At 42.1% G+C, this 12460-nt stretch overlaps 1 protein-coding gene across 3 annotated transcripts in view; it reads left to right on the top strand.

Moving 5' to 3' along the window:
* Positions 1-1662: 1662 nt before the first annotated feature.
* The window catches only part of LOC110500150 (plexin-C1), a 20596-nt gene continuing 9798 nt past the window's right edge, over positions 1663-12460 (top strand). Inside the window, exons 1-20 of one of the 3 annotated variants that reach the window (XM_021577341.3) lie at positions 1663-3165; positions 3300-3440; positions 3971-4105; positions 4195-4289; positions 5709-5989; positions 6084-6186; positions 6446-6533; positions 6676-6714; positions 8220-8353; positions 8580-8756; positions 9217-9319; positions 9519-9698; positions 9820-9990; positions 10114-10216; positions 10406-10507; positions 10728-10831; positions 10974-11015; positions 11165-11271; positions 11471-11669; positions 11995-12141. In XM_021577341.3, coding sequence (XP_021433016.3) covers positions 2212-3165; positions 3300-3440; positions 3971-4105; positions 4195-4289; positions 5709-5989; positions 6084-6186; positions 6446-6533; positions 6676-6714; positions 8220-8353; positions 8580-8756; positions 9217-9319; positions 9519-9698; positions 9820-9990; positions 10114-10216; positions 10406-10507; positions 10728-10831; positions 10974-11015; positions 11165-11271; positions 11471-11669; positions 11995-12141 — 3405 coding nt within the window. In that variant the 5' untranslated portion in view covers positions 1663-2211. Of the gene's footprint in view, positions 3166-3299; positions 3441-3970; positions 4106-4194; positions 4290-5708; positions 5990-6083; positions 6187-6445; positions 6534-6675; positions 6715-8219; positions 8354-8579; positions 8757-9216; positions 9320-9518; positions 9699-9819; positions 9991-10113; positions 10217-10405; positions 10508-10727; positions 10832-10973; positions 11016-11146; positions 11272-11470; positions 11670-11994; positions 12142-12460 lie in introns of all 3 variants that reach the window. The other 2 variants (XM_021577340.3, XM_021577339.3) reach the window with 2 other exon arrangements.

Raw genomic sequence — 12460 nt, 5'->3', positions numbered from 1 at the left:
GAAGCCAAGGCTACTTACTTATAGGACCTTGTGGAGAGTTGGAGCACTTTGAGCTTTATCACTCCCAATCTAGAGAGTGCTGAGAGGGATGCCATGGGCCCATTCTCAATATTGAGTCCTGTATCAAGGGCCTTTTTCTCCGCTCATGCAGGAGTAATAAAGGCCCAGTTTATCAGGGGGAGCTGCAGCACCCTTATTTACCATGGCTATGGGGACAGATGAATGTGTGTGAATGTAACCTTTCAAAAAGTATCATTAGTGCAAGATTTCACTTTTTGTTACATGTATTGTTTGAACACAAACAATAAAAATAAAAACATCTTGTTACCTTTCAACTTGTAAAATTAACGGAGATCTGGACACTAGGAGCTCAGACGCAATAATTTAATAACCTAATAACCAACGTTTCGACAGACAACGTGTCTTCATCAGGGTATAATGACAAACACTGCGGAGGGACTAGTTTATATAGTGTCAAAAAACAGACACAGGTGTCTAATCATGGCAGGGTGTGGCCTGATATCATTGGTACATTCTCAGATGTAAAAATAACATACCAAAAACATGAAAGGATAGCATATGATCATAGATACAATTTGGCTACATAAGCCTACAAACATTTACAATAGCAAAATCACAATAATCACAGAATGGCTTCAGATAAAAGTCTACATTGAGACGGAAGGGAGCAAGAGTCTTTAAATTAAAGATCCAGGCAGCCTCTCGTTTTAACAATAAATCGTCGAGTTCACCCCCTCTCCTAGAGAGGGTGACACGTTCGATGCCGATATAACGTAGGGACGAAATCCAGTGGTTGCTTCCAAGAAGTGGGCCGCAACTGGGTAAATTGAGTTTTTGACCACCTGATGGCGCTAAAATGCTCCGAGATTCGTGCTTTTTAATTCGAGCTTTGTTTTACCCACATCATTTTTACCACAATGACAAGTTATAAGATAAATAACTGCCTTAGTGGAGCACGTGATAACACATTTGATTGGGATATGTTTCCCTGTTTGGGGGTGTTTAAAGGATCTTCATTTATAAGTGCCATTGCATTGAACACAGCCATTACACTTGTAGTTTCCATCCAGTACGGGCGCAAATAGACTTGTAATTAAATCTTAATTCAAGACCTGGTACGCGAGTAGATTCTGGTGTACATAATGCCAGCAGTGGTAGAAAAAGTGACCAATTGTCACACTTGAGTAAAAGTAAAGATACCTTAATAGAAAATGACTCAAGTGAAGTTACCCAGTCAAATACTACTTGAGTAGAAGTATTTGGTTTTAAATATATTTAAGTATCAAAAGTTAAATCATAAATCATTTCAAATGTCTTATATTAAGGAAGCCAGAGGCACACTTCAACACTCAGAAATAATTTACACACAAAGCATTTCTATTTAGTGAGTCCGCCAGATCAGAGGCAGGGATGACCAGGGACATTATCTTGATAAGTGTGAATTTGACAATTTTCCTGTCCTGCTAAGCATTCAAAATGTAAGGAGTACTTTTTAGTGTCAGGAAAAATGAATAGAGTAAAAACTATTTTCTTTAGGAATGTAGTGGAGTAAAAGTTGTCAAACATAAATAAAGTACTGATACAACTGAAGTTTTTGGTGTATTTTACTTAAGTACTTTACACCACTGCATGCCAGTCTTTAGGGTTGTATTTTGTCTAGTAATGTAACACTTTCTCCACCAGAACGCAGTGAAGGACCGAACAAAAATGGCCCCCTTGGGATCATGAGGACATCATAGTAATGTGTGAGGCATTCACTCTTGGTTAAGTATTTCATTATTGAAACAAAGTATTTAAATCTCAATAATCATATAGGTGATGGTGATGTTGACACTGACATTTGAATAGGCAATATAGGCATTACCAGAAATGCCCGTTTGGAGACGTTTTGGAAACATCCAAACAACAATGTTACTGCAACACCCTCTGCTGAGATTGAAAGGTAGGGAACTAACGTTAATCTCGACATCACAGTAGAGAGTTAAACACGGAAATCTGAGTCTCAGTACATAACCGCCGCTACTAAATTGAATGACCTAAAGTTAACACATAGTTGCAGCATCCATCCACTGTGCGCTTTTACGCAATCCCTTTTATTGGCCTTCGGCACAGTAGGAGAGTGGCATCAGAGGCGCAGAACAGAGTTTACCATGCACTCTCTCAGGCTTGACTGACTACATTACATACGAGATGAAGGCTGTTTTCTGGGGGGTTCTCCTCGCCTGTGTGGACTGGGGTTGGGGCCAGGAGAATCTCACATTTGATGGAGACGTCCGCGACTTTGCCATTAGTGACCGCTCCGTATACGTCGTTACGGATGACCGACTCTACCAGCTGAACCATGATTTTACCAAAGTTATAAAGAGGGATACTCCGAATGTAGTTTATCCTAACCAAGAAGCACCTCTTTTCAATGAAACGTATCCATTTAAGGTAAACATTTTACTGCCATTCATCAAAAACAATACCTTGATCACCTGTGGAACCACAAAATGCGGTTACTGTGAAATACTGGATCTCAACGAAATCTCGAAATCTGTGCATTCGGAGAATATTGAAGTGGGTTCATTGGACCCTGGAGATTCAACCATTGGCTTTATTGTTGATGTCGGGACGAACTCCTACATTATGACTGGAAGGCTGCAGAGCCGTGTGCGTAAAGCGTGTGCGAATTCAGATCATTTGCTTGACCTACGGAATACACTAGAAGGACAGCATGGGGGAATCTTTTCTTATTCAGATGAGAGTACGACTCCGTATATTGACGCCAGACAAAAGGAGAAGTTTCAGTTTGTGGACGGCTTTCAGAGTAATTCACACATCTACGTGTTCTCGAACGTTCCCCAAGAGCGTCAAGTTCGAGTTATTTTGTTCAAGAGCGAGAACAGTAAAACAAAAACTTTGGGGAACTTCCAAGGTGCGACACTCAAATGCTGTGGAAACACGGAGCGGCGGGAGCTCCTGTCTTCCTCTGTGATTCAAGGTTCTGGTGGGCTCCATGGGCAGGTGCTCTGGGCAGGTGTGTTCACGGCTGGTAACACAAGCGACCCTATCAACACCGTGCTGGCCATCTATAACATCAGCTCTACAGGGCCTCAACTCAAATACAAGGACCCAGACTTCTGCTATAAAGGCTGTGCAGAGGTTGGTGAGATGATAATGATTTTATGTATGGTTTATAACCAACACCATAACAAAGACACTATCATTATCGTTACCCTAATTTCTTAGCAAATGTGTTGAGATTGTCTTTAACACTGATATGTATACTGTTCCAGGCATTGCCAACGGGTACCACTCAGGACCTGCATCCAGAGGCGGTGGTGTTTAAATACAGCTCCATGACATCAGTGTTGGCAGTGAGACACAACTCCTGGCTGGTGTTCTTCATTGGGACAGGAGACGGACAACTCATCAAGGTCTGCGGAACACAGTTATGAGAACTCTTAACACACACACACACACACACACACACACACACACACACACACACACACACACACTGGCCTCATAACACCCTTCTCGTGTCCTTATTTCTCCCTTGAACACACAGATACTCATACAACAGAATAACAGCATTTTTTTTACAGAGGTCTAAATTAGCCTGGAGAAATCCCACAGTTACTTTATTAGGCACAATAGTCTCCTTTGTGCAGTGTTGTCCCTGGAAAGCTTTAATAATCCAGCCAAATCCCCTGCATGTTTCTAACAGAAATATCACCACCATGCAGTACACTCACCACTACACATCAGTGATTGTTAGTCTATCATGTATCATCATCATCAAATCCATACTCTTGTTGACAGAGAGAATGTGTGCGGTCAACTGATATTTACAGCTGCAGTATAGGGGATTTCCTAGGGCCATGTTATGTATTGTGGTTTGTGAGTGTTATGTGTCAATCTACAGAGAGATGTTATTAAAGTGTCACTCTCTGTCCCATGTCAGCTTGCTGTAGACAAGGCCTACAAACCTGCCTGTCCCAGAGTGCTCTACAATTCAGATGACGACCGCCGTGTGTTTCCCAAGATGCACCTGGATCCAGTGGACCGCAAACATGTGTACATGGCACTGAGGAACCAGGTAAGTTCTACTGTACACAGAGATAAATATTATACAGTACAAGCATTCTGAAATAGGACCCAGGACATAATATTGTGTGTTTGTTGTAGATGGTACGTGTGCCTGTGGCTCAGTGCAGTGAACACAAGAGTCTGAAGGACTGTTGGTCTGCTCAGGACCCCTTCTGTGGCTGGTGTGAGTCAAGGTCAGTCACAAGAACCACAACTACACACTTCTACAACTTACGCTATATAGAGATTTCTTTATTATGTCACATATTTTCTTTTCTAAAATGTACTTTTTCATTCTTGTTGTGAAGATCAACAGTGGCAGTCATTTCAATGTAATTCAATGAGGACAGGTGGTTTGTCTGTGTTAATGACATACCTCGGCCCAGGTTTTTTCATATCATATGATCTTGATTTTTTACAAATTCAGAGTGGTAGAACAAAGGGCATTTCCTCTATCACCCAGAGCTTCTTAAAATAAACGTGGCACTATAGATTAAACTTCCTGTGAACATACACTACCGTTCAAAAGTTTGGGGTCACTTTGAAATGTCCTTGTTTTTGAAAGAAAAACACATTTTTTTGTCCATTAAAATAACATAAAATTGATCAGAAATACAGTGTAGAAATTGTTAATGTTGTAAATGACTAATGTAGCTGGAAACGGCTGATTTTTTAATGGAATATCTACATAGGCGTACAGAGGTCCATTATCAGCAACCATCACTCCTGTGTTCCAATGGCACGTTGTGTTAGCTAATCCAAGTTTATCATTTTAAAAGGCTAACTGATCATTAGAAAACACTTTTGCAATTATGTTAGCACAGCTGAAAACTGTTGTTCTGATTAAAGAAGCAATAAAACTGGCCTTCTTTAGACTAGTTGAGTATCTGGAGCTACAGCATTTGTGGGTTTGATTACAGGCTCAAGATGGCCAGAAACAAAGACCTTTCTTCTGAAACTCATCAGTCTATTCTTGTTCTGAGAAATGAAGGCTATTCCATGTGAGAAATTGACAAGAAACTGAAGATCTCGCACAACGCTGTGTACTACTCACTTCACAGGACATGGCAAACTGGCCCTAACCAGAATAGAAAGAGGAGTGGGAGGCCCCGGTGCACAACTGAGCAAGAGGACAAGTACATTAGTGTCTAGTTTGAGAAATAGGTGCCTCACAAGTTCTCAACTGGCAGCTTCATTAAATAGTACCCGCAAAACACCAGTCTCAACGTCAACAGTGAAGAGGAGACTCCGGGATGCTGGCCATCTGTGTTCTTTTGCCCATCTTAATCTTTATTTTTTTATTGGCCAGTCTGAGATATGGCTTTTTCTTTGCAACTCTGCCTAGAAGGCCAGCATCCCGGAGTCATCTCTTCACTGTTGGCGTTGAGACTGGTGTTTTTTGTTTTAAAAAACAGACGTTTCCAGCTACAATAATCATTTACGACATTAACAATGGCTACACTGTATTTCGGATCAATTTGATGTTATTTTAATGGACAAAAACATTTTCTTAAAAAAAAAACATGACATTTCTAAATGACTCCAAACTTGTCCTGTTTATCTGTGTCACCCTAAACCTGCTCACCCTGACCCCTCTATGTGATGTGATCTAGATGTTCGTTTCAGGGTGACTGCCTTCAACCTTCAGCCTGGATCTCCATCTCTGAGGACTCCCAACAACAGAACATGGTCTCTTACCAGGTGGAGAAGAGCAGCAGTGGAGAGAGGATCACACTCACTGTCAAGGTCCACCTGAATGTGAATGGGACAGGAAGTCTCACCTTCACCTGTAACTTCTTCAATAGAAGAGGTGATCTGTGTGACAGGACAAGCCCCGCTCCAGCTTTTCCACAATGCTCCTGCCTGTTCTCCAGCGACCAGCTTCCTGCTGAAGGTAACCTTTCACCTTCTAACTCTCCTGTAGATTTTCCCATTGACAAAATGGAGCATCTTGCTTAGAGATTGTTTCCCTGTGTTGTTCCACATAGGTCTGAATGTCACAGTGAAGATACGAGTGGGGAAGCAGAACCTTGCTGAGAAACTGATGCTCACTAACTGTTCAAACATCTCTGGACCACCTACCTCTGCCCTGTCAGTCAGAAATCCCAGATCTGTCATGCTACGCCTCAGCACCTTGATATGGCTATGTTTAGACCTACTTGTTTAGACCTACTTCAATATTTACTCTAAATGCATCTTTTAAATGATATGTTGGGCAGATTGTGTTACACACTTGCCTTTCTGTATGTTATAGATTTGTTAGTCCACATTTTGCTTGAGTAGCAGATGGTACACATGTTTATGATTAAACTCAGTGTAGTATTCTTATTCCTGTCTCTGTGTCTCTCAGGTGTTCTCAGTGCATGACAGCTGGATGTAGCTGGATTAATGATGTCTGCTCCTGGACAACCAGGTCTGCCAACTCAGACCCCATACAGGTATCTCTCTCTCTGTCTCTCTCTCTCTCTCTCTCTCTCTCTCTCACACACACCCCATCTTTGAGGGTGTTCATCTCGCAACTTCTTCACCATGTGTGTTCCTGTATCTTGTTCATCAACCCTCTCTCACTTCCTTCCCCAGGACGCGTGCAGACTCAGCCAGTCAGGTTTCAACTACTCTGTAAGTCCATCCTGCTGATCACAGCCTTTTCCTCTTCATCAGCATCTCTCAGTGGATCTTCTGTCCCTTATAGGGAAGTTTGATCTCAGAACAGGGAACTAAGTTCGTATGTGTGTGGGGTTTTTTTGTGCGCAAGTGTGCGTTGTGTGTCTGCATGTGACACAGAGTGGACTTGAAGTGGTCTGAGATTTTCACGGTGACATTGCCGGCACAGTCATTTCATGCAAAGTACCTGTCACATAACAGATGTCCTAAGCTATTTGATAAGGACAAAGCTTTCTTGTATATGGTCACTACAACCTATACACTTTAGATGTGATGAATATAGCTGTGTGTGTTTGGTGGTGAAGGAAGTGTTTGTTCCTTATAGGGTTTGGTGTTTGTGAAGTGTCATAAAGTTCCTTTGGCCTTATCAAACCTCACTCTCTCACACTCGCTCTCGAAAGCTAAGATTGAGGACAAAATGAAGACACTCAAATGGATGTCTACCAATGCCAAGATACTATATTCAGTTAGACAGAGCAATATTCATAGATCTGGGCATCTTTTGTAGATTCGCATCCTACATCTAGATCACTCGTAAAATAGAGATTTTATTTCAACCAGACAGATCAAAAAGGTTATATATATATATATAGTAAGAAGATGTTTGTGAATAGAGCCTTTGTCTCTGAGTCAAGTCATTATACCTCTTGCAGTGGGGATCATGGATCACATGACTTTGCCTCGGGGCAGTAGTCGTAGATTTCAAACCATCCATCATAATTACATACAGTGAACTCCAAAAGTATTGTGACAGTGACACATTTTTTTGTTGTTTTGGCTCTGTACTTTGGATTTAAAATGATACAATGACTATGAAGTTAAAGTTCTTTAATTTGAGGGTATTTTCATCCATATCGGGTGAACCATTTAGAAATTACAGCACTTTTTGTACATAGTCCCAACATTTTAGGGGACCAAAAGTATTGGGACAAATTCACTTACCTGTATGTGTTTTAAAGTTGTCAAAAGTTTAGTATTTCGGTCCCATATTTTCTGTTTGTTTTGGTTGTTTCAGATCTTTTTTTGGCCCAATTGAAATTCATGTAATTTCGTAATTACATTTCGTAAGTAATTTCGGAGTCACTTTTATTGTAAATTAGAGTAGAATGTTTCTAAACACTTCTACATTAATGTGGATTCTACTATGATTACAGATAATACTAAATGAATCAGGAATAATGATGAGTGAGAAAGTTACAGATGCACAAATGTCATACCCCCAAGACATGCTAACCTCTCACCATTACAATAAAAGGGGAGGTTAAGCATTTTGGGGGGGTATGATATTTATGCCTCTAACTTTGTCACTCATCATTAATTACCAAAACTAAAGACCAAGCCTACAGCCAAAACACATATTTAGTTTTGCTTGTCTTCATCAGAAATATTGTCTGTGTCTGTCTCTGTGTCTGTCTCTGTGTCTGTCTCTGTGTCTGTCTCTGTGTCTGTTTGTTTGTTAGGAGCCAGTGATCTTTTCCATAGAGCCCAGTGTTCTGTCCTTCCATGGGAGAAACCATGCCTTGATGAATGGAGAGAACCTGGATCATGTGACCAAGGTTCGCATCCAAGGGCACATGAACTGCAGTCTCAAGGAGTGAGTCAAAGTGGACAATCGGTTGAATATGATTTGTTTTCTAATGATGCAAACATAATTTTTTGAGATACATAAAACGTGGATTATTTAAATCAATGCTTTTAAACAATGATTTAGATGTTTTTTTTCACTAGTGCTCAATTCATTCATGAAAACCCAATGCCTTACCACTGTGTTTTTGTAAAGTGTGTATCTAACCTGTGTAGTGTGTGTATCACATGGTCAGGTCTCCAGTGTGGAACCACACTGGGTCCAGTCTGACGTTCCACATTCCCAGTGGAGACAAAGGTTCTGTCAGTGTGTGTGCCGTGCTGCCAGACGGTCGCTGTCTGGGCAAGGCCACTGTCACCTATGGGTCCTCACCATCCTGCACTGGGCTAACACCAAGCACTACCTGGGCTAGGTAAAAACACACACAAACACACCCACATAGGTACGCACATATGATCAGAATTGTTATATACACACACACACAGGTTAAGAAACATGCCTGTAACTCGTTTCCACATATGGCTACTGGCCATGGTGTTGTCTGATGGGAAAAGAAAGTGGTCTGCTTCCCAGAAGTTACTTAATTCAACAGTGTTTTAATAGATGTTTCATTTCCCTCTTTCTCTCAGCTGCTCAGCACTGGCTTCCCTTTTTGCTTTTGGTAGCTCTCTAAAGCAGATTATTCATGCTTGGTTAGCTAGTTTTACTTAATTTATTCTGTCAAATGCTTTGTTTTGTGTTACAACTGTTTTTTCTTTCTCTGGCTTATTTAAATCATGCTGATGGGACATGACTACAATTCCCATCAGCACGCTAGGTAGGTGTGACCAACAACCCTCCTCTGATTGGTTGATTTTGTATGTGTCCTGCAGTGGGAAGAGGAAGATCAAGGTCCACGGGTCCCATCTGGAGTTTGTGGGGGAGGTTGTTCATGACCACGCCCCTCAGACCATCCATACCACCTACAGCTCTGGGGTAGCCATCTTAACAGACTGATTTAATTGATTTCTTGACTAAGCGTAATGTCTTTACCCACTCACCTAACCAGTCAGCAACCTAATATGAACCTAATATACACACACCTCACCAAACTTTCACCTTCACACAACACAGAAATCAGTCATGGGGGCCTCAATATCTGAGGTATTCTAATTCATGTTGTTGGTGTTTTTAGACTCTGTGGTACCACACACCTCCCTTTGAACACATAAACCAGCCAGTCACCTCCACTGTGTCTCTGAGAGTGGCCAATCAGACACTGGCCTGCTCATCACAGCTCACCTACCATCCCGACCCAGAATTCACCAGCTACACCGCAATCAAGACAGGAAATGACGTGCGTGTCACCATTGAGGTATACACACATGCACATGCATGGAGGCACGGATACACACACATATGTATTTTGGTAGCACACTCCCTCTCTCTTTCTCTTTCATTCATACACACACATTCCATTTCTATTTTTATTTCAGAAAAGGGCTGACAAGTTGAACATCACCACAGAAGAGATCTTAGCGTTTGGTGTTCAGGAGGAGAACCAGGATGTAGAGTGTGTCATGGACACCATCGAGACGAGCAACGAGACTGACTCTGTCATCTGTGAGATAAAGAACACTCCCAACTTTAACATCAATTCACTGAGGGTAAACCTCTTATTCAGATAAATCCAAAAAGGCTGTTAGTTGCTCTTGGAAACTCCGAATCAGAACTGTCCTTAGAAATAGTATTTTACAGTCAACATGCATTATGATGTGCTTGTTTTTCAGATAAGAGTTGGAAACTTCACCAAAATACTGTTGCCAAAACAAGCTGCACCTTCACTGCTAATCATCCTTGTGCTTATACCCATCATCATTGTGGTCATTGTGGGTAAGTATTCACCTTCAACAACTTTGTTTTGACTTAGTGTCTCACGACCGACTGTAAATGTCCAATCAAGTAGCTGGCACACAAGATTTGGTTCTGGGTTCTGAAATTAGGTCTGACCTGGTTTGGTTGAATAGGTTTAGGTACGGTGGTGTGTGTGTGTGAATAAAGCTCTTGTCCTGTCCTGATCAGGTGCGGTGTTGTATTCCTACAACAAACAGAGGAAAATGGCGGCACAAATGAACAAGCAGCTGGATCGGCTGAAGAATGAAATCGGAAATGACATCAGACAAGGTCAGTCTTCGTGGACACACCGACCTTGATTTATATTCTTAAATCACACACAGACAGGCAAACACACACTCATACTCACTGATGCACCAAATTGGCATCGTAAATGGATTTTAACAGAGTCAAGGCCCATGACTACCACCCACATGCAATTCACACATAGGGTTCATACGGTATAGTTACACCAAAAACAAACACCTTTACTTACCCTTCTGTTCTCTAGGATTTGTGGATATGCAGATGGAAAAGTGTAATTTAATTGAGAACGTTGGAGCCATCCCTTTCTTGGACTACAAGCACTTTGCTTCCAGGATCTTCTTCCCTGACGTACGTAGGAGCAGAACACAGAACAGAGTCAATTGCAGTATACCTAATACAGTCTGCTTTAAAATAAGAAATGTTGTATTAAATGGACAGATAGGTTGTGTTTTAATGTTCATAGTTTAGTTCGTCCTATTGTTTCTATTAGGGTGGACCTGTGATGACCTCCTGTATCAATGACATTGGCCAGGTGAGATTTGATTTGAACCGTATGTGAAATCTGCTTGTCTGATTGCCATAACATGACTTTATGAATGTCTGGAAGGGAAACGGAGGATGTAATAGATTTCCATAAGTAGCTAACATCTGTCCTGTGGTCAGGACGCGGTGAAGGTGCAGCCAGACGAGAGCTGTCAGGCCCTGTCCAGACTGATCCGGGATCAGGTGTTCCTCACCTCCTTCGTCCACGCTCTGGAGGAGCAGAAGAACTTCAACGTCAAGGAGAAGTGAGTCAGTGAGGACAGGACAGGACACAATTTAGGCCAAGTGTCACTTAGCTGGTTTGGGTATAGGATATACGACAGATAAGGTCAATGTACAGTAGAAATGGTTTAGGTGTCATTTAAGTAATTATGGATGAGCAGGTTGGCGTCTATAGCAGGTGATAGAGATGTCATAAGTCTGAGGTATGCTGTGTCCTACAAGGTGTGCGGTGGCCTCCCTGCTGACCGTGTCCCTCCACGGTGACCTGCCCTACCTGACCCAGGTGATGGAGGAACTACTCAGGGCTCTGATGGAGCAGCCCAGTAACTCCCAGCCCAAACTCATGCTGCGACGCACCGAGTCCATCGTAGAGAAGCTGCTCACCAACTGGATGTCCATCTGTCTCTACGGCTTCCTCAGGGTCAGTCCGTCTGTCTCTACGGCTTCCTTGGGGTCCATCCGTCTATCTATATCAGTCTATATTTATTATTTTCTTGCTACTTCTATCAAAGCCTTATTCATTCATATTGTATGTATTTCTAAGCCTCCATGTCATTATGGTTAGCTCACAGTACATTTTTTATTTTTCTCTCACACATTTCCACGTGTGTTTGAGTGTCTATGTAAATGAGTGTCTGATTTTGTAACTTTTCATACGAGTGCATGTTAATGAGTCATACCTAATTGTACATGTGAATACCGGTTTGTGTGTGTTTAACTGAGCTGTGTGTGTTGTGTCCCAAAAGGAGAGCGTGGGCCAGCCCCTTTTCCTGCTGGTGTGTGCCCTGACCCAGCAGATGTCTAAAGGCCCAGTGGACTCAGTCACAGAAAAGGCTCTTTACACACTTAACGAAGACTGGTTACTGTGGCAGGCTCAGGACTTCAGCCCAATGGTACACACACACACACACACACACACACACACACACACACACACACACACACACACACACACACACACACACACACACACACACACACACACACACACACACACACACACACACACACACACACACACACACACACACACACACTGCCACGAACGCACCCTTCCTGGATCTAGGGCATAGCGAGAGAGGTAGTTGGCAGTTCCTCCTTTATGTTTTGTTTGTTACCAGAAAAGGTGTGGTTAGAGGAGCTAGTCTGTTAGAAAACATATCTCAGTATGCTGGGGCAAAAGTAGATGGGTTGAAAGTGATGTTGCCCTCA

The sequence above is a fragment of the Oncorhynchus mykiss genome, chromosome 21 (assembly GCF_057628025.1).
Source record: "Oncorhynchus mykiss isolate SJ-2025 chromosome 21, ASM5762802v1, whole genome shotgun sequence".
NCBI lineage: Eukaryota > Metazoa > Chordata > Actinopteri > Salmoniformes > Salmonidae > Oncorhynchus > Oncorhynchus mykiss.
The sequence above is the reverse complement of the archived record's forward strand: the minus strand, read 5'-3'. Positions and strand labels throughout refer to the sequence as shown.